This window comes from Hesperophylax consimilis, chromosome 25, assembly GCF_061612785.1.
Source record: "Hesperophylax consimilis isolate HC1 chromosome 25, BYU_Hcon_1.0, whole genome shotgun sequence".
Taxonomy (NCBI): domain Eukaryota; kingdom Metazoa; phylum Arthropoda; class Insecta; order Trichoptera; family Limnephilidae; genus Hesperophylax; species Hesperophylax consimilis.
The window spans coordinates 2298758-2319960 of NC_142860.1; the positions used below are offsets into that span (position 1 = coordinate 2298758).

General features: G+C 35.6%; 1 protein-coding gene across 1 annotated transcript; it reads right to left on the reverse strand.

Moving 5' to 3' along the window:
- Positions 1 to 1104: 1104 nt before the first annotated feature.
- Positions 1105 to 18663, reverse strand: LOC149411433 (uncharacterized). Its single transcript, XM_089646657.1, has 8 exons — positions 18609 to 18663; positions 16958 to 17020; positions 15972 to 16085; positions 14627 to 14782; positions 8474 to 8638; positions 4684 to 4817; positions 3083 to 3263; positions 1105 to 1252 (listed from the first exon to the last, which is right to left on the reverse strand). Exons 1-8 carry the CDS (start codon positions 18661 to 18663, stop codon positions 1185 to 1187), a joined length of 936 nt encoding a protein of 311 aa, XP_089502783.1. The 3' UTR covers positions 1105 to 1184.
- Between the last annotated feature and the right edge of the window lie 2540 nt (positions 18664 to 21203).

Consider the following 21203-nt stretch of genomic DNA (forward strand, 5'->3'; position numbering starts at 1 on the left):
ACGTGGACCACACAACAGATGTTTTGCAAACTTTTGTTGTCAACAAAGTAGGAATTCTTTGGTCTATATTTGTAAAGTCTTCATACTTTCATTATGCTAGCGACATCTACAGGATTTAAAAAATGTGTAACATTCTGTTTACGTTCTCCTGTCGTAATTTGATTATCGATTATATTGATTCAGTGTAAACATATATGTATAAAAATATGGATTGTAAACATTTAAAACTTCTAGCCAAACTTCGTCTTTTATTGTCATAAATACACATGTTTGGAACTCTTTTGGAATGAAATAATAACCTTTGTTTAAAAATCATGAGATTCAACAAAGATTACGTAGATTATTTTGAACACTAGTATTTATAAGGCGTAATGTGAAACAATATCACTGACACTGATAGCATGCAAAGGCACCTGATATCGAAACGTCAGGCATTTAAAAATTTTATGAAAAGTAGGAACATAATGAACATACTTACTTGAAGGTCTTTGTTAAACTTTACAACACTGAACTTTAATACAATCTATCTCATCATGCGGCATATTTTGATACAATGTATCTTTTGGTGAAACTGATCACATTTGCGATATTTTGTTTCTAGGATAGTCGATGATTGATCACATATGCGACAGCCGCGTCGATGAGGTTAAATAATACTTAAACTAGGTGTTTAACAAGCGCCAAAAAAAACTTCCTTAGGCCTGGACCCCACTGCCATTTCTAATTGCGTGATTAATCGCGTCGTTAGAGTGTGCACCCGTATTTAAAACATTGAGATTTATTTTTGCGACCGAACAGTCGCGCAGCTAGAAAACGCAGTGGAGTCGACATTTAATAGTACTGACACACCTATAGTACCTATAAGAAGGTAAGTACTAATAATTATATCTATCAATAATATTAAAATTAAGTACGTAAGAAAAATTATTTAAAAAACAGTCATGGACCATTAATCGAATTCTTGATTTGAATACAATTAAATACCAAATAATACAGATGAGATCAATGAGTTTCTACTGTAAATATAATGTACCTATCTAAAAATCTGATATGAACAATTTTTAATGATTGAAAAATGTAAATATTAGGAGTTTTTTTGTGATATTTTGATGATGTTAAGTTGAAATGTCGACTAATGGTTAAAAAACTTTATATTAGATTATTATAATAAATAAATAACATATTTAGAAGTATTGAGCACGCATCTTGCCATTGGCCATCTTCATACATTGCACAGCCGAAATAGAAAACACTGAAACCAAAAATATGGGTAAGTATTACAATTTGGGAGCGGGTATGAGTACTGTCGCCCTGAGAACCATTCATTGGTTAACCAACACCTCTGTCATATGTCACCCCAAATGGTTCGCTACGTTTGTTGTCTTAGTCTAGGTGTTGGCGGAGAAAGTGTCTGCCCACTTACTGCATGGCAGGCCGTATCAGTATACACTGGTTGAGGGATACCCTTTGACTTCTCCAACAGTACTCTTGCGACCCATCACCCTTCACAGCAGTGGAAGAAATGCATTTGTCACTCCTGCATACACTGACTCCCAGATTTCTACCCATCCCTCATAATTGTTTCCTTCCCAAACCTTCCTCTTCTTTATTTCCTTAAAAATAACATCCACGCAGCATCTCCAAAGATACAACAGGCTATGAGGGAAATCATTTTCCTGAGTGCCTCCTGTGTGGAGTTAATTTAAAATAATAAAAAATAAACAAACTTAAAAATTATTTTTTAATAAATCGTTATCCAATTCCCATCCCCTTTCATCGTTTGAACAAATTTTGATCAGGTGCATTGTGAGACATTGATAAACCCGTAAAAATAAAGTTTTTTTTACCACGATACCTCTTTTGTAACCCCGTACCTTCCAGCGGGCGCATTGAGAAATTTCCCTTGAGCGGGCGCTTGTCGTAAATTTTACGTCATCGACTTTTCTCCATGTAAGTGGTGTTTTCATTATACAAATGTTAGGGAATTTCTTTAAGGTTATGAAAAATGATAATAGGCAGCACTTAAAAAAAAAAAAAAAACGAAGCAACACTCTAAACGTGTTGGTATTTCAAAACAACTTATTTAGTCAGAATCAATATTCTCATCCTTACAATTGTTACAAACCACCTCAACTGAAGAATGGTTCTTGCATGTAAAGGACTGGCAACGGCAACACTTCATTGATGCTGAGGATCTTTTCTTATCCAGTGCACATAACCGACAAACACCGCATTTTGGAAAGCGTCTGTTTTCTTCTTCTGTTATCGGTTCAACTGCCCGAACGTAATTAACTTTGAGAAAATTACTTATATCTTGCGGTAAATGTTTGACATTTGATTTGATTTGATTTGATTTGACTCTAGCATAGCTCAAAGTTCGATGCTTACGACTAAGTGGTAAGAGGGGGGGAAGCGATATGGCGCGTCTGTCGTAAATTTTACGACAGCGCGCCCGCTGGAAGGTTAAGCGTTATAGGGTCCATATTTTTTAAAGTATTTTTTTTCCTTTCTTGTGGAAATACGTAATTTTTGCTCATTAGAAAGAAAAATAATAATTCTCTCCAGTTTTCCTCAAATTATACTGGATGCCATTAATAAAATCCTAAAAATAGCCAAAATGTTTAATTCATATTTCGCGTCGCCATCGTAACAATCGGTTTAATTTAAAAATGATTTTTTATTATATGGTCGAGATAAAAGTGATGTTGCAGTTTTCTTACAAATTCCCCAAACAAAACTAATGTGTTTTCGAAATATCGAATTCTCTACGATTGGAGTAAAAAATTAAGTAAAAATGTGGTTAGAGTTAACATTTTTCACGTTTGATATAAATTTTTTATTTAGAAATAGTAATGTTTATTTTAAATGCGTACACCGGAAAGATAATTTTATTAAGTTTCTAAAACAGTATTTGTTTTTACGGAAAGCTAAAAAATATGATGTATATAGCGCATTTGAAACACACAAAAAAAATTGAACAAGTGTGATGATAAAACTTAAAACTTGAAAAAAAACTTTTTTTTGTTTTTCATTCATTAAATGAATTCCCTTCATTCATTAAATGAATTTAAAAAGTTTATACCTTCCTTAGAAGTCTGTTGGGAGCAGTGTTTTATTGTGTGTGCCTTTTTTCCGGTGGCCTTGCAGATGGGACAAACGTATTTGCGCAGTATGGGGCACTCCACCTCTCCCAGCACATTCTTCAGGTTGTGGGACTTGTATACTTGTTGTGATTCACCGTTTTGCTGGCAAAAGCGGCACAACTGCAATGGAAACACAAAAGGCATAAAATAAGTATTAAAAAATAATAGTATTACCGTGCTCTATATTCTATGGATATCTTAACATTCAGCCCGCAGGAAGCATCTAAAGTCATTTCAACGCGCTTGCCTCGCACGCTGGAGCTGACATAAGTAATTTATAGGTTTGTTTTCTCGCTGTATTGCGTACAAGCACATTACAAGACCGAAATTCATTTGTAAAAATTATGCATTCATATCTCTAGCGACATCTCAAGATATGTTCAAAAAAATTATTTGTTTTTCTAGGATAAGGATTTAAAATGGCACCGACAGATATTTCCCTTCAGCTCGATTCAAATTTCCCGCACCAGTTCGAAAAGTCTTCTTCGACCTGCAGGTGCAATAAAAAATTATCAATAACAGAAGAAACGTGTGTCGATTATTATTTGACGATGATTTTGCGACAGAGTTTTAACAAGTGTGAATTTGGGAATTTCATTTGACGATGTCATTTCAGTCGTAAATATTTTATTAAAATGTGCAATGTTGCATATTACATCAAAAATAACATTTCTCTATTGAGATTTGCGTCTAGTATTATATTATGCTGTCTGTTGTTTGTGGTTTAGAGAATTTACGTGTTGAAACACAACTTAGGAAGGGTTGTTTTAGAGAATTTGAACAATTCTTCAAATTTCAAAGTTAATTTTCAAGTTCTTTTCTTATTTCAGCTCTGTCAAGTAACTTTCCTATAATGATATAATAACAGAACTTGAATAGGACATTCACAGAATTCGCAAATGAACTTTAAATTTGATGAATTGTTCAAATTCTCCGAAACGACCCGTCTTTAATGCCTATAAAATTGTTTTTTAATTGGAATAATATTTAATTATTGAAGACAATATTAGCGATTTCTAAACGATAATCTGAAACAGAAAAATCAGAAAAGGATACGGGATAGGGTCCCATTAGCTCAGTTGGTAGAGCGGTGTCCCAAAAGGGTCCTGGGTTCGAGTCCTAGATGTGACCGTATCCTTTTCTGATTTTTCTGTTTCAGATTATCGTTTAGAAATCGCTAATATTGTCTTCAATAATTAAATATTACAATTTGAGGTTTTACTCAATAAAGTTATTCCGAAAAATAAATGGAAAAATATTTTTTTTAAGATACGATTTTATTCAAGGAAACAATGTCATCTTTATTCTCGAAGTTAAAAAATTAAAATATTTGTAAGATTGATCGAAAAAAAAGTTTGTAAATAAAAAAACCTTGTGGTATCAGACGTAATTGCCCCTCAGTATTGCTTGGACCGTTTTCAGTAATGTTTTATCTGCTCGGTAATATTTCATTTTGTTGATATAAACATGTTAAACAATTATTTTGATTTATTTATTTGTGAAGTTAATTAGTTGAGAAACTAGGTTGGTAAATACTCACTTTATCTCCAGAGGTCTTGAGAATGGGACGCTTCTGTCGTCCTGAAATATTTTCGAAGGACGAAGAATAGTTATGAAAACTTTCTTTATAACTCCCAAAACGAGGGTTCCTTTGCATGGATGGCAGGATCGATTCTAGAAGTGTCATAAGAATATCAGTATAAATAAACATAGACTACTTTAATCCCTTTAGGCAAACCATAAATCTCCGAGATGGTGAAAAATCAAAAGACCAGGTACATTGATGTTAACGGTCTATTAACATCGAAATAATCCCAAACCAATTTTGGTTTGGTTCACGTGCACATTTATGAAAAAACGTGCGCGTTGTGTCGCAAAGCGAAGAGGGCACTGTGCATTGCGTTTTGCCTTTTGTTGGTCTAGAGTAGAGCTATGTATGTATTGTGTATCTCAGCTATGTTGAGCAGGTTAATTTTTTTCATTCACAAAAATAACCTAGTTCCAAATATTTTAGATTGTACCTATCGTGGACTTTATTTTTAAAATGTAATCAGCTATTCGAATACAAAAAAGACTGCAATTTCTTTGAGGTCTTAAGGTAAGGTTATTTTAATTACTAGTTGTTATTGTCTAGCTTTGATTAAGCGCCATCTACATATTTCACAAAAATGGCACTGCAAAAATAAACCGAGTAGGCCTTTCTCTAAAATCATATGACATAACAGTAGTTAATTTACAAAATAAATGTCGGTCCTAACCGATCGGCATGCATTTGGCAAGGTTGTTAGCGCGGTTGACTCTAGTCCCTGGAAGGAAGGTACAATCATCATTTTTTTCGCAGATATGTAAGTTGTGCCTATATTCGAAAAAAGGAGAAAACACAACAACAAAAAACACAATGTAAAAGCTTATTTAATGGGCATAAATAAATTGATATTATAACCATGTAATCCCCACCCTCCCTTGTCCCACCCCCCACCACACCCACTCTGAAGCTCTGTCCTTGTCTAATATGATTTCTCTCTCTTTATTTTAATATTATATTTTTATACAATATTAATGTGTCTACTTAGATTAGTTTTCTATAATGCTGTCCTGTAAACCTAGTAAAGAGGTTAAAAACAAAATAACTTTTGTTTTTAACCTCTTTAAATGTGTACGATTCCAAAATAGGAATCGTACACATTTTTTCTATAATGCTGTCCTGTAAACCTAGTAAAGAGTAGTAAATAACTTTTGTTTTTAACCTCTTTACATGTGTACGATTCCAAAATAGGAATCGTACACATGTTTTCTATAATGCTGTTCTGTAAACCTAGAAAAGAGGTTAAAAATAAAATAACTTTTCATTTGATTATAGTTACAAGCCACAAAGTAAATGCTTTCTTTGATAATTATATAAATAATTTTGTAAATTAATAAAACCTTTGCCCAATAGTAATTATGTGTACGATTCCTATTTTGGTTCAATGTACATGTACAGAATCCGAAAAGTAAAGTATGAGGACATAAAAATCATTTTTTATTATTCATTAGCCCTTTACCTCTTTCAGACCTGGTTCAGCAAAAAATGTTGATTTGGTGACGGCTTTGCATTCAAATTGCAACAACACCTAGATAACAAAATGAGCACTCTTCACTGGTGTCGCTTACGACTTTAGAAGCTTGTATTCAAAGTTTACACCAAGTTGGATTGTTAAGTTCATCTCCATATCTTGTGACGAGGGCTATTTAGGCTTTCCTATTGACTGATAAAAGAGCAAACTACATTACGGGATTTGACGGATAACTTCGTGCACTGTTTTACATTATAGGGAACATGCATTTATATTATCTAGGCTTTCTAAGCGAGGCAGTGGAATTCGAAGAGGAGTTGTATTGTGAAATTACTCCATCGTGGGATTATTTTCAGATTGGGATTTACTCGTACTGATAGAAAATCATTAAGGCTGGAGTCACACGCTAAGCTACATGAAAGGTATGCTTACGTACAAAATCAGTTGATATTAGGGAGCGGTCAAGTCAACAATCATGTCACTCTCAAAACTAAGCAGAAAGCTATGCCTCAAAGAGAATTAATGTTTAAAATTTCTCAAGTCTCTACATAATGTCAATTCATCTAAAAGTACTCTTGGAGAGTTTCAACTTATCTACAAAGAATTTCAGAATTATGATGAAAAGTTTTTCAAAAGAATGACGCGACGCGTGCAGTGTGGCCATTGCGATAATATAGTGTTCGTCCGTTCTCTAGGAAATGTCACATAGCTCATAGCGTAGGTATAAGCTCAAGCGAGGCACCTACCTGTGTGGCCGTAGCCTAAGGAAGCTGGTAAGATATTGACACCCATAAATAAACCACTCACTAGAACTATATCTTCGGGCTTTTTGAATGAAACAAATTGCTCCTAAAAAAACATAGGTATGCCAATATATGGACAGTACAATTCTCATTCGAAGCCTACTTATTATACTATACACCAATAAAAACTCTGAAATTTGGATGTAGGAGAAGAGTCCTATGCTAGAATCCCCAGATTGTGAGAAAATCACCCAAATTGTAATCTTTTAAAATGTAAAAAATAAAAAAAATAATTAATCACGGTAGTTAAGCATTCATAATATTATATATATTATATATGTTATACCCCCCTGCTGACGCCTCAAGAAACACACGCAGCTGTGGGAGTGGAAAACACAAATATCTGTAGGAAAGAGTGATTGAATTATTTGAGGTATCTGACATTTCATTACATCATTTTCATTTCATTACATAGCGGGACATTATTTATTTTAAAAATCCCAGTTGAGCATCTCCGTATATGATTATGCCATTTTTCCAAATTGCCCACTGCTCATCATAGTTTAAAATCGGACATACCTTAACAAAGAACCACTAAAAATGTCATAGCAACAATTTTTTTGACAGTTATAAATCAACCGCCAAAGGTCATAAGTACATTTATTGTATGATACAAGAAATTTCAGGTGTATTGAAGTTTTGTGAGATTAATACTGAAAACATCAGTTGTTATTTTATATATGTAGAAGGTAGAGGTAGAAACCAGAAACTCATTCCACAATAAGCACAGGAACATGTCATAAAAAGGACCAATCCTCTTGAAAGAAAGAAGGCTCAGATAGCCGGGGAATTGAATCCCATGGTAGGTGAAAAAGGAGGCATTTGCAAAATGCCCAATGACAATCCTGATGAATATGAGAGTAAAGCAGGAGTCAGACAGTTCACTTTTCGTTCATTTCTGTCTTTCTTTTTACCTCTTTCACCAGAAAGAGGTAAAAATAAAGTTATTACTTTATTGGTTCCATGATATTTAATCAAAATGACAATTAAACACACCTTTTAAAAGTGATGAGTCATTAAAAGTAATGAAACAAAAACTAAATTAAATAGTTACCTATGTAACCCATTTCACTTAGTTTTTGTTTCATCACTTTTCATGACTTTATATCACTTTTTGTAGGTGTGTTGAACTGATACCCGGTCACCATACATATTATGAGGCGCTTGAATTGCTAGAACAATCAATCACAATCAGACATCTCATATTCATTAGAAATGATAACCTTGATAGATTGAGTACCTTAAAAACAGAATACAGACATCACATACTACTCTCCAAGTTGTCGGGTGAGAAAATGAGTAGGGGGGCTCAATGCGCCTCTTAAAGACAGTAAGGTACTGGGAAAGGTGGGATAATACAACGCTTCGGCGGGGAGGGGTTAGTAAAAGATTCCAGCCTGTGCCGGTCAGATCAGGTGCACCCGACACAGGGTTAAAGGGACTGTACTATAAAAGAAATGATCAATCTTACCAAAGGTTTCGCTGGATGCAGGTGTTTGGATTTGAGCACATTTTTTATTATAACCGATTTGAAGAGGTTCATTTTGCGTAAATACTTTTGCGATACTAGCAAGAGACTGGGAACTTGAACACGGCACTTCATGACGCAGGTAACCGCTACGTAACTGCGGGGTTTCTAGAAAATAATCAAAATATCAGTATTAAAATAATCTAGGGCTGCTTTCACCAATAAAATCTGAGCGTTCCCCAATTAAAGAAAATAACAGTATAAAAATAAATTTATCCTTTCCTGAAGTAGGCAGATCATATCTACTCACTAGTTCTCGGTAATCAAGTGAATGGAAATATATTATGTCACTCAGCGAAAAAGAGACAGAGCGTGTTAATTAATGTATTTTCATTTGACTCTCTCGAGGATAAGCCAAAAAGTTTAACACCATTGGCATCACCAGTTTTCTTTGAATGATTTTCCATTATGTATAATCTCTTCAATGCGTTCCAATAGAAATCAAAAAACAAAGTTCAATAACACTTTTACTTAACTTAGGCTGGGGTGTTTCAAACCTCGTCAGCTTTGATTGACAATCAAATCGACGATCAGCGCCATTTTGAATATTTGACATTTTAATAGTCCTCGTTAAATGCTGATCCTTGAGTATTTGATCAAATTGTGATGAGCCATGCACAAAATGGCTGTTATGCTTGTTGGCTGATCAACAATATCAAAATAATATTGAAAAAATTAACAATATTGAAAAAATCGTACCTACGAAGCGAAGCGTCGTGCTCTGTCAAGCTATCGTTAATAATAGTAAACAACTTTATAATAAATCCCACGGAAGATAAAACGTAATCGTCGTTAAAAACAACGAAAGTTTAACACGTGGTAGTGTTCTCCAGTGACTTTTTAACATTTTACCATTGTTTTTTTTAATAATATAAACTATAAAATTCACTGCATCCCAAACCAAAGTGTTGTGTACAACGGATAAAGTGCGCGGATTGGCCGCTTTAATTATGAGCTCACCTTTCAGGGCTCCTATTGGTTGCGTTTGTGTTGTGAATTTGTCATACCCCTTGTTTACAATCGAAACTATCTAAATTCTGTGTATTAAATCCTTTTAAAGTGACAATTGTGCGTCGAAAGAGATTACTCTCATCTCGCAAAATACTTTTTAGTATACATTTGTGTATTTTTTCTTTTAAATAAAATTATCCAGAACCTACAAAAAAACATATCCGATAATTTCGTGAATAAAACAGAAACTTTTCGGTAAAACCGATAGTGGATTTCGTAGATACATTCATAGTGATAAACTGTTTAAAGTTATTTGTGCTCAATTAGTGCAAATATAAAAAAAATCGTGATATAAAAACTCGATACGGCGACTTTTGTTTTGATTTACATAGAGCTAGACCGATTGCCCACCTACGAATTTTCAGGCGCAAAGCTGAACAGAACTAATACTCTGTTTCAAACATTGTTTTTTTTTTATGTGTCCTTATAAAGTAGTGTTTAATAATGAATCGTCCTAAAAAACGACACATAAGCACCATGATGTCTCCTAGTCCAGAGGATATAGGAGGAAAGTGCGTCACGATTGAGGATGCGGATGAAAACAGCTCGGTTACGTCATCCAAAGGCTCGGACGTCACCGAAGCGGAATATCCTTGCGCTTCAGGAGTAGATGTGCTCAATGAAACCCAAGCACATTTGACAGCTCTTCAACTTGTGTTAGCAGAGAAGCAATCTAAGGTCTCAAAAGACCAGCAGCTGAGGATCGCTAGAAACGTATCGGAAGTTTTCAGATCCGTATCTCAGCTGTTGTTGGAGCGAGAGACGATGCGTGCGGATTTAGCTACAGTTACAGCACAACTTAGAATGGCAGAAATAAAAATACGCCACGAGAAGAGGGAAAAAAGGCACCTTGAGCAAAAAATCATACAATTAGAGTCTGATCTCGGGCCTGTAATGCGGAGAGTGGCAGTGGCAACGGAGGCTACCCTCTCTTTTGCTGACATCGCCCGAAAACAGCCATATGATGCTCACCAACCCCCACCAATCACTCAACAAGGACATCGCGTCGGACCACCAAGACCTGCCGTTTGCATCTTTCCAACGGATGCGGACGCCACAAAGGACAGTGACGGTACGAAAAAAATGATTGAAGATACAATTCGGCCATCTGAACTAGGCTTTCGGGTCACGGGAATAAAAAAAATAAGAAATAAAGGCATCCTGATCAATACGGCAACCACGGGCGAACAACAAAAGCTATTAAATGCACCTTGCTTCGACAACTCGAGCAAACTGAAGGCCCGACTACCGTCAAAGCGTCTACCGAGACTGATATTCTTTAATGTTCCCCGGGACCTGACCGACGAAGATTTTTTAAGGATGGCTCTCACTGGTATTCCCAACGTTGAAGACATTGAAGAAACTATTGCAGGCTGTAAACTAAGTCACCTGGCTGGTGCTCGCACAGGTAACGCTTGTCACCGTATCTACGCAGTACCCGCTACCGTACGTAAATTTCTAGTCGAGCAAGAGAAAGTATTTATAAGCTGGACTATTTGCCGCGTCCGAGATTTTATTGGCCTTACTGTCTGCACCAAATGCTACATGATTGGTCACTCATACAAGTATTGCAGAGATACCAAACCCACATGTGGACATTGTGCTCAACAAAATCATACTGGTGAGTCCTGCCCAAATTCCACCATCAAACCAGTTTGCGCGACATGCACCAGATTTGGTAAGCCTGCTGATCACTCAACTGGAGATAGGGACAACTGCCCGGCCTACATCGCTGCACTCAAGAACGACCTTGCAACTATAGATTATGGAGTGTAACATACATGAGCATAAGTGCCTCACCATCGAGAATTATAATCCCGTGACGAACTGTCTACGAATAATGTATATGAACGCGAGAAGCATCCGTAATAAGTTTGATGAGATCGAAGAAAAAGTAAGAAGTTCGCGGTACATTGTACACGTGCTCGTCATTACGGAAACGTGGCTTAAGATTGGAGAGGAAAAGTTTTACTCCCTGAATGGTTACAAAAGTGTTTTTTCTTCTCGCCCCAACGAAGGAGGAGGCGGCGTAGCAATATATGTGATTGATACTATGAAGTGTGCAATTATTGAAAATTTCTCAAATGAAAATTCCTTTTTAGGTATAACGCTTAGTAGCAGTGATAGGAAACCAGTTAACATCTATGCTATCTATCGAAAACCCAACACAAATATGCAGGATTTTCTAATACATCTAGAAAAAATACTGAACGAAAGTAGACAAGATACATTAATATTCGGAGACTTTAACATTGACATATCCATATCCACACATTCTTCATTAAATTTTTGCAACATCTTACAATCTTACAATTTTTCAATACATAACAAAACATTTCCCACGAGAGTCACTGATACAAGCTGCACCTTAATAGATCACATCTTATCAAATAGGCAAAACATTCAGACTACTATATCGAATATTGATGATCCACTTAGTGACCATAATATACTTATTGTTGATTATAAGAACAACTTAAAAAAATGTTTTAATAATAGAACCAAATCCCGGATTACGAGACCTATCATCAACAGTATGTCAGTAAAATCCTATCTTCTTGATAACAATTTCACGATCAACTTAAGCAACTCAGAAGACCCTTTTAAAAGTTTCAATTATCACATTAAAAAGGCAATAGAATCAGGTACAACTACACCAAAAACAGGATTAAGAAGTCGGGTACAACTGAATACTCCGTGGTTTGATTCCAAATTAAATACATTAATCAAAGAACGAAACCAGATTCACAAGCAGTGGAAACAAGACCCTGGTAATCTTACTCTTGTAACACTTAAAAAGAGATTGAGAAATACCATTACTAATTATAGGCGAAATCTAAAACACAAATATTATGCGAACAGCTTTCAACAAAACCAAAATAACCCCACTAAAACCTGGAAAATCATAAACTCTATTCTATCAAACCGAACACATAAACCAACTAACGAAATAGAATCCCTCGTGGTAAATGACTGCGTAATTAAGGATCCGAGCCAAATAGCATCCGCATTTAATGAGTTTTTTCTCTCAATAGGAAAAAAGCTAGCAGCTACCATTCCGTCATTCCCGGATGACTGTAATACCGTTTTTGTGGAACCGAAGGCTTGCCAATCCTTGTACATGGCTAGGACAAACAAAGATGAGGTACTGAGGATCATCTCTAAAACTAAGCTGAAAGCAGCACCGGGACTCGATGGAGTAACACCATCAGTTCTTAAGACTTGTAAAGAAGAATTAGCGGGTCACCTTACAGAACTTTTTAATTGGTCACTGTCCTCGGGAAAGTTTCCAAATGAATTAAAGTTAGCGAAGATAATACCTATACACAAAGGAGACTGTAAAACATGTATCTCTAACTACCGTCCTATATCACTTCTATCGGTTTTTTCAAAAGTATTTGAGACCATAATCAAAGATAGACTCCTAAAATACATATCTGCGAATAATATCCTTACACCACAACAATATGGCTTTCGGAAAAATTCTAGTACTCAATGTGCCGCCTTTGATTTTATCTCCAACCTTCAACAGTATATAGACCAGGGTGAATATGTGGCAGCCATATTTATAGATCTCAAAAAAGCCTTTGATACGGTCGATCATGAAATACTCTTAAAGAAATTGGAATATTTGGGAATTGTTGGGAAGCCCCTAAATCTCCTCCGAAGCTACTTAGATGATAGATTTTGTCTTGTTGAAGTCAAAGGTGTCTCGAGTGGCTTAGGTAAAATCACATGTGGAGTGCCACAGGGATCAATTCTTGGGCCTCTGCTTTTCTTGCTATATGTCAATGACATAACTAAATGTGGTATCTCTGGAAACCTCCAACTTTATGCGGATGACACTGTAATCTATTATCACAGTACAAGCCTGAGTGACCTGGAGTCTCAAATGAATGTAGATGTCTCAATTCTAGCTAATTGGCTGCGTATTAATAAATTGAGCCTCAATATAAAAAAAACGCACTACCTAACTTTCGGTAATAAGGATTATGTGCCAATGAATATCACACTTGGAACTGAGAAGCTCCAAAATATAGAAGTCACGAAATATTTAGGGCTATTAATAGACTCTAAACTTTCGTGGAATTCCCATGTTGAGCATGTGAAATCTAAAATATCCCCAATAACCGGCGTACTGTACCGACTCCAAGGTCTTCTCTCTACATCTCTACTAAGGGCCACATACTATGCGATGATTCACTCCCATCTGAGTTATTTAGTTAGTATCTGGGGCACTATTACTAAAAAACAAATATCAGAAATACAAGTGATTCAAAATCGAGCAATAAGGAATATCTACCGTCTACCGTGGGATATACATATCAAAGATATATATTTAAAGACAAACATACTTCCTTTTACGGTTCTACCTAAATACAATATCACTTGTACAATATTACAAATCATACATAGATCCTCACACACTAACATCAAACCAGCATTTAATTCAGACATACACCAGCACAAAACACGGTCCCAAAATCTAATACACCTAGCATCGTCTACCCACACAACAAAATTTGGTATTAACTCATTACAATATATTGCATATAGACAATACAATGCATTACCTAATGAAATAAAGCAATCAGTAACTAACAAAAAAATATTAGTTAAAACGCTTAAAGATTATTTCCTGAAAATGTTTTTAAACCAGTGAATTTTCGCTCGCTTTCATATGTTGGTTTACTATGTTTCATGTGTATAGATGTCTCTCAGTATTTCTAAAATCTCTATTCTTAACAAAGTATTTTTCCTTTTTTATTTATTTTTCTTTTCCTTTTCAATATGTTGTATTTTTTTAAAAGTGTAATATCCTTGTAAAATGTATTTTATGTGTCTGTACTTCCCGTAATGAGTTTTATCTCAACTCATTGGGAATAATGTGTTACTTACCATGTTTTTTGTAATACATTATAAATAAATAAATAAAAAAAAATATTAAAATAGCACTGATCATTGATCAAATATCACAATTAACTTCTCAACCTTAATCTTAGCAATTGCTAAGTTTATTGGTGAATATTGGTATTGTAATAGTTCAAGAATTTGAGTAACAAAAATATTTATGAACAAACTTACCAAAAGTATTAGTGGAGGGTGGGGGGAGATCAGGAAAACTTTCAAAATAACTGTGAAGTGATTCATTGTCCAATGAACTCGTGTTAGAGGGGGACAGAGAACTGGAGGGCATGATGTGTTGCTTCGACGAGCTGCCAAAAGGTTGCTGCATGATTTCTATAAAATTATCATTCAAACGATTCCATGATGCTTGACCCCCGACACAGTTCATCCCCAGGAGAGTTGATTCCCAGGATAGTTGATCCCCTGTACAGTTGATCATTCGTGCACTTGATCCCCCAAAGGATTATTTATGTTATACTTTCTGTTTAGAAACGAATACAAATAACAAATCATTTAATGTCTTACGTTATTCGGATTTCGACGACAAGATATTATTGTTAGCAAAAATACTTGTATTGCAGGTTTCCACTCAAGACGCCTGCAGATATAAGTATATCGACTTTTATTATACGGTCATATATCCTCTCTGCTTATGTTAACAGGTAGGAAGAACAACAGAAATAATCCTTTGGGAGATCAAATGACTGAAGGATCAAGTTTTTGAGGCATCAAATGTCCCAGGGATAAACTGTCCCGGGTATCAACTGTCGGAAGATCAAGAGTCGAACAGATACAATATTCACCTATGTACAAGCTATTTAAAATATAAATAAATATTGAAATTAACCAACATAAAATATATAATACCACGGAGGATTACATAACATTACGAAAGCAAAAAAAACAATTATCTGTGTATTTTATTAAAATGCACAAACCCTGCACATCCCTTAATCTCTATAATCTATACAACCTTGGCATGGTTATAAATGCGCACATAGATCCTACTCAGAAAAGTCCCACAGTGGGTTGGGCTGCAAACTTTACTTTTCTGTGGAAGGCCTCTTAATTTTGATGTTAGATATGCTGGAACTCTCCGTTTCCAAAATGATTGTCACTTGGTTTTGATTCCAGCTCGTCAAAATGATACCCGTATTTCATGTTAGGGCAAGTCTACCTCTTCTGACGTCCATGGGTAAGACAGTACAATTTACAAAAACATAATTTTTCAAAAACTTAACGTTGGCACACCTCATAAACCTCATCCTGTTCTCTAAATAAGCACATTTTTTAAAATGTGTATACTGCACAAGAGTCCTTACTGAAAGGAGCCATTGTAACTATCAAGAAACTATGGCATCCCCAATTTATTGCAAAATGTTGTAATGCTGAAGAGAATATGAAATAAAAGAGATGGGGTGGAGTAAGGTTGGGAAGCCTGGGATCTAGTCACTAAACACGGCTTAAGCCATTTCAAGCAACTTTTACTATCAATTTATTATTTATTTGAGGTTTTAGCTACCTCTTTGCTGCATTTTGGAAATGTTCTCACCACTGGTAGCCAAGGAATGCTTGAAGATGCCTGTTTGTATTATTTTTTGGTAGGTAGATCCCTTAGGAGAGGGTGACCTGGTTTCTGAAAATAATATAAGTGATCAACATAACTTTTTACATAAAATTATTTGAGACAGTTTTTATTTAGGACGGGTTGTTTCGGAGAATTTGAACAATTCATCAAATATCAACGTTCATTATCCAGTTCTGTGAAAGATTTTTTCAAGTTCTGTTTTAATTTCAGTTTTGTCAAGTAACTAGCCTATAATGATATAATAACAAAACTTGAATAGGACTTTCACAGAACCCGGAAATGAACGTTGAAATTTGATGAATTGTTCAAATTCTCCGAAACAACCCGTCCTTGTTAATTATTTTAGAGTTCCAATTTCAAAGTGTAAGCAAATTTGGATCAGGTAGGTACTTACGTAGATACATTTCTTAAAAAGTTAAATGGTTTCCATTTTAAAAGAACAATAAGATGAATTGAATATGTTTTATAAAATATTGGAATGTGTTCCATTTTGTGTGAATTTAGGCCAAGTAGGCAGGTACCTACATAGTTTACTTTTTCTCAAGAATTCAAAAGGCTTCCAATTTCAAAGTGTTAGCAAATTTGGACCAGGTAGGAATTTATAAAGATAATTTTATTCATAATTTTAATGTCTTCCATTTTAAAATTGTACGCAAATTTAGGCCATATAGGAAAATGCTTATTGTCTTCAAAGTTTAAAAGATTTCATTTTTAAACCATAATGAATAGATTCCACATTGGGCAGTTAAAATAATTTTTTTAAAGAAATGTTGGCATTTTGAAGGGAATAAGAGAACAAATATCAGAACAGCCAGGCACTTCCCCACCTCCCTCTTCCTCACCTCATTCCCCTGCCCTGATGACAGCCAACCTCCGACAGGAGAGGACATCAGAGGAAAAAGGTGTTTGAGTAGTCTTACCTTCAATGTCGACGTGTCGCCCATTCCTTTGAAAATCCTCCATGACTTCATCGTAGGACAAACCTATAAATATCAATAATTATTGAAGCATATTTAAAAAGGAGGGTAGTATATTTTACAGGCTACAATGCACAGGTCAATGGAGAGGTGAGCTGCCCAAAAACAGTCATACAGAGATCAGAAAAAGTCTGGGGCAATTAGCCCGACAGCTGGAATGAAGCAGGACGGCAAACAAGCCGAATACTTCTTCAGACAGCAGTTTGGGGTGATCTACCCCACAAGGGAGGAATGGGACCTGGTTCCAGGTCCTACCCCCAAACAGGAACTAATCTGGTTCACAGATGGGTCCAAGATGGAGGAGGGAACATTGGCCGGAGTCTGTCTGCAGGGATCCAAGAGGGAACTCAGTATACCTCTAGGAACACACTGTACTGTGTTTCAAGCTGAGATGAAAGCCATCTTAGCCTGCGTACAGGAGAATATGAGTATCGGGTACAGAAATAAGAACATAAGCATATGTTCTGATAGCCAGGCAGCCCTCATGGCTCTGGGAAGTAACCGATGCAACTCCAGACTGGTGATGTAATGCAGGACTGTTCTTACAGAACTCGCTACTTTCGATAAAATAACCCTTATCTGGGTATCAGGATATAAAGGTACTGAGGGCAACGAGCGGGCTGACGAACTAGCAAGGAAAGGGGCGAAAGCAACACTTGTAAGATCCGAGATGGCCGCATGAGTAGCAGCTTGCTACACAAAATTGCATATTGATAGGTGGGTCAAATCGAAGAACTGCAAAGAATGGGAGAGGGCACCTGGAATTGAACTGGGCACTGAATTGTAGCATATTGATACCTGCACGCTTATTGGGAGGCTGTCAGTCGGTTTAGGAGGTTTCAAATCCAGACATGGCTAAGCCATTTCAAGCAACTTGACGATTTTGATTGTAGGCCTTTCACCATCTTTCTCGCCAACATTCAGCCTCAAAACATACCCCAATTGGGGATGGGGATGCCGTAGTACCACTGCGTCTGAACAGTCGGGAAAACTTGGAAATTTTGTGAGAGTAACCGGACAAAACAAAACCCTTTCGAAAAGTGATGGAAAAAACAAGCAGGTTAGGTTAGATTAAGTATTAAGTACATTTTTCTTCAATTTTTATGACTTTGGAAGAGTGTTTTTTGTTTTGTCATGGTTCTCCTTTTTAAAGTTCTGGTTTGTCATAACTTTTTTTTGTCATTTTTCTGTTTTGTCACAGTTATGTGCCTCGTGTATATGTTTTGTTAAGGTTAAGGTGCTCCCGTAGTCGCTGTGCCCACATGATGCACAGATGGAGCCTTAAAGAGTCGGCGATATGTGAATGTGGTGCGATGCAGACCACTGAATATGTGGTCAACGAATGCCCGCTCCATTCGTTCCCCGGCGGAATTGATGAGGTCCACATGGCGACGCCTGAGGCCCTAGACTGGCTCGCAAACCTAGATGTCCCCCTCTGACCCCCCCACCATATGAAAGAAGAAGTCACAGTTATGTTTATCATAGAATCCTTGTGCGGTATTAAAATAATGAAATTAATATGCATATAACAAAAAAACGAATTTTCGAAATATCCATGAATTCCAAAATTTAATGTTCTAATATTACCAATTACCTACAACTAGGGCTGCCACCTCTCCGGGTTTGACCTGGAATCTACGGGTTTGCATGGTGCATGTCCGGGCTACGGGTTTAACATCGATATCTTCGGGTCAGACCGGGCTGTGTTTGCGAAAAAGGTGTTCAAGATAAATTAATGGATTTTTATGAGAATTCCAACAAAAATGTTCTTGAGAACATTGACAATTTTATGCTTCGACACGACTTAGACACAACTTTGTTGTTTGCATTCTCTGCAGACAATGCATCGGTGAATTATGGTGCTCACAATTCCGTGTATCAAAAAATTAATGAGAAATATTCTGACACCAAAGTCATTAAAGCAAATTGTAATTGTCACGTTCTTCACAACGCTGGAAGAAACGCCATGAAAGCTTTAACATACAACGTGGAAAACTTGATTATGAAAGTGTATGAGGAATTTTCGAACATTGCAAAATGCACGAGAGAGTTACAAACATTTTTTGAGGAGTTTGAAATTGAATACAGAAAAGTTTTACGACACGGGCCAACTAGATGGTTAAGTTTGGGGAGAGCTGTTGACCGATTGATATTGTCGTGGCCTGCTGTATCAGCGTATTTTAAAAGTCGTGGTTAAGCAGCATGCCATAAAATAATATGGGAATTCGTAAGAGTGTGGCAAAGGCGAATCCAATGACGCTAGAAGTTTATCTTCAAGGATCACACTACAGGAATGTTATTTATATTTCATTCATCATTACATGAATATGCTGGCAGAAGCCATACTATTGCTAGAAAAAAAACCCGTGACAGCTGCCGAGTTGCACCCTATTATGAGAAACATGATAAGGTTGAAAGCCGACTGCATGATGAATTTTACGGTGCCAAAATAATGAGAAACATAATGTTTTTGAGGCCTTCTGATCAGGATCAATTAAAAAAAGAAGCCAATGAGGTTTACAGGAGAACTCTTGAATACATACAGAAATATTATGATTTTGAGGATTCTGTATTCAAAATCTTTTCCAAATTCGATCTAACAAGTGCAGTAAGTTACGAAGATATCGTGGAAGCTGTCAAATCACTTGGTTTGAAAAATTTCGACTAAGATAAACTTTAGGACGAGACCCGAAAATTAAACCAAGTATTTCCTCAGTTCGTACAATCTTGACATTGCCTATTGACTTACGATGGGTTCAGTTATTCAAAGTCATCTCAACCTTCACCGAACTCCCAAAAATAATTGGAAATTTTTTTTCTATCCCTATAAGTAATGCTTTTGTTGAACGCGTCTTTTCTTTAATGGGAAATTTGTGGACAGACGAGCGAAACAGCTTGTCAGTGGACATGATGAAGGCAGAGTTAATTGTGAAGATTAATTACAATATGAATTGCCATGAATTTGTTTTTGAAGAAACCTGAGCAAGAAAAAATGCTTAAACAATCCCTTCAGAATAAAAAATATAGTTTTAAGTGACAAGCTGGTCCAAGTAAGCTTATCACTAGTTAGGTCATTTATATATTTTTTAAAACATTACCAATGGTAATTTACTATGAAATTTTGCCTATATTAAATAATTCATACTAAAAAAGTTTTATTTTAATAAAAAACACTATATTTCTAAAATCTCCGGGTCTATTGTTTTTGAAAGGTGGCAGCCCTAGACGTAATAAAAAAGTTCCTAGCGGAATGTTCAAAATATCCCTGAATTCCGAAATATAATGTTCTAATATTACCAATTACCTAGAACTCGCTAAACAGTTACAAACAAAATAATTACCTTCTTAAAAACACATATAAATAATAAAAACAGATATTATGTCAAAAAAAGACGCGAAACAGAAAAGCTTCTAGAACTTTAATAGGGATAGGTACCTACCTGATTGATTTCTGTGAATGTATTACTGCACAAAATATTAAAATATATATATATTTTTAAAGTAAGTCCTACTAGTATTTACCAACATAAATAAAATAATGCAGTAGGTACTCACCGTGAAAACTCATTATATTCTTTATTTTTTTATTATAAATTATATCAGTGTTATTTTAGATAACAAGTATGTACAATAGGTAATTATTATCAGAATTAAAACAACACGCCCCATATGACCAACGGCAACAAAGCGCAAAACGCGACTGAAGTACAACTAAGTGCAACTAAGCTTCCAGATCACAAGGCATAAAATCTCAGCCATTCCCAAATGACGGGTCGCCTCCTCTGTGTACAGAATTCCGTCTAAACTTGGCGAAGCTTAACGCTAAATCACTATTTTGATTAATCTTTATAACGAATTGGTGTACATTATGAATACCAAAAAATATGCTTTAGATAAAGTGAAGGTTTTCCTATCGTTTCGCTTGAGTAGAATACAAATAAAAAAATAAATTAGTCAATAAAAAATATAAATGTAAACTACTAAAAATAATATTTTTTTTCAATAGAAATGTATGATCGAGTAAAGGAAACAACTTTAAAAAATACAGTATTATAGCTAAGATTATCTGTGACAGTTTCACTTGATTTACTTTATTAGTTTCTTTTAAAATTATTTACATAATAAAATTAAAAAAAAACAGTTTAGTGCTTGAAATCGAACGTTTCTAGACTCCGTTTATCAAGCGATT

Excerpts from the sequence above, each read along its gene's own strand:
- LOC149411433 (XM_089646657.1), bottom strand. The coding sequence starts at position 18,663 with ATGCAAACCCGTAGATTCCAGGTCAAACCCGGAGAGGTGGCAGCCCTA. Across the intron at positions 4,818-8,473 it reads TGCATCCAGCGAAACCTTTG|AATCGATCCTGCCATCCATG; the intron begins GTAAGATTGATC and ends TGACACTTCTAG. Across the intron at positions 3,264-4,683 it reads TCAAGACCTCTGGAGATAAA|TTGTGCCGCTTTTGCCAGCA; the intron begins GTGAGTATTTAC and ends TTTCCATTGCAG.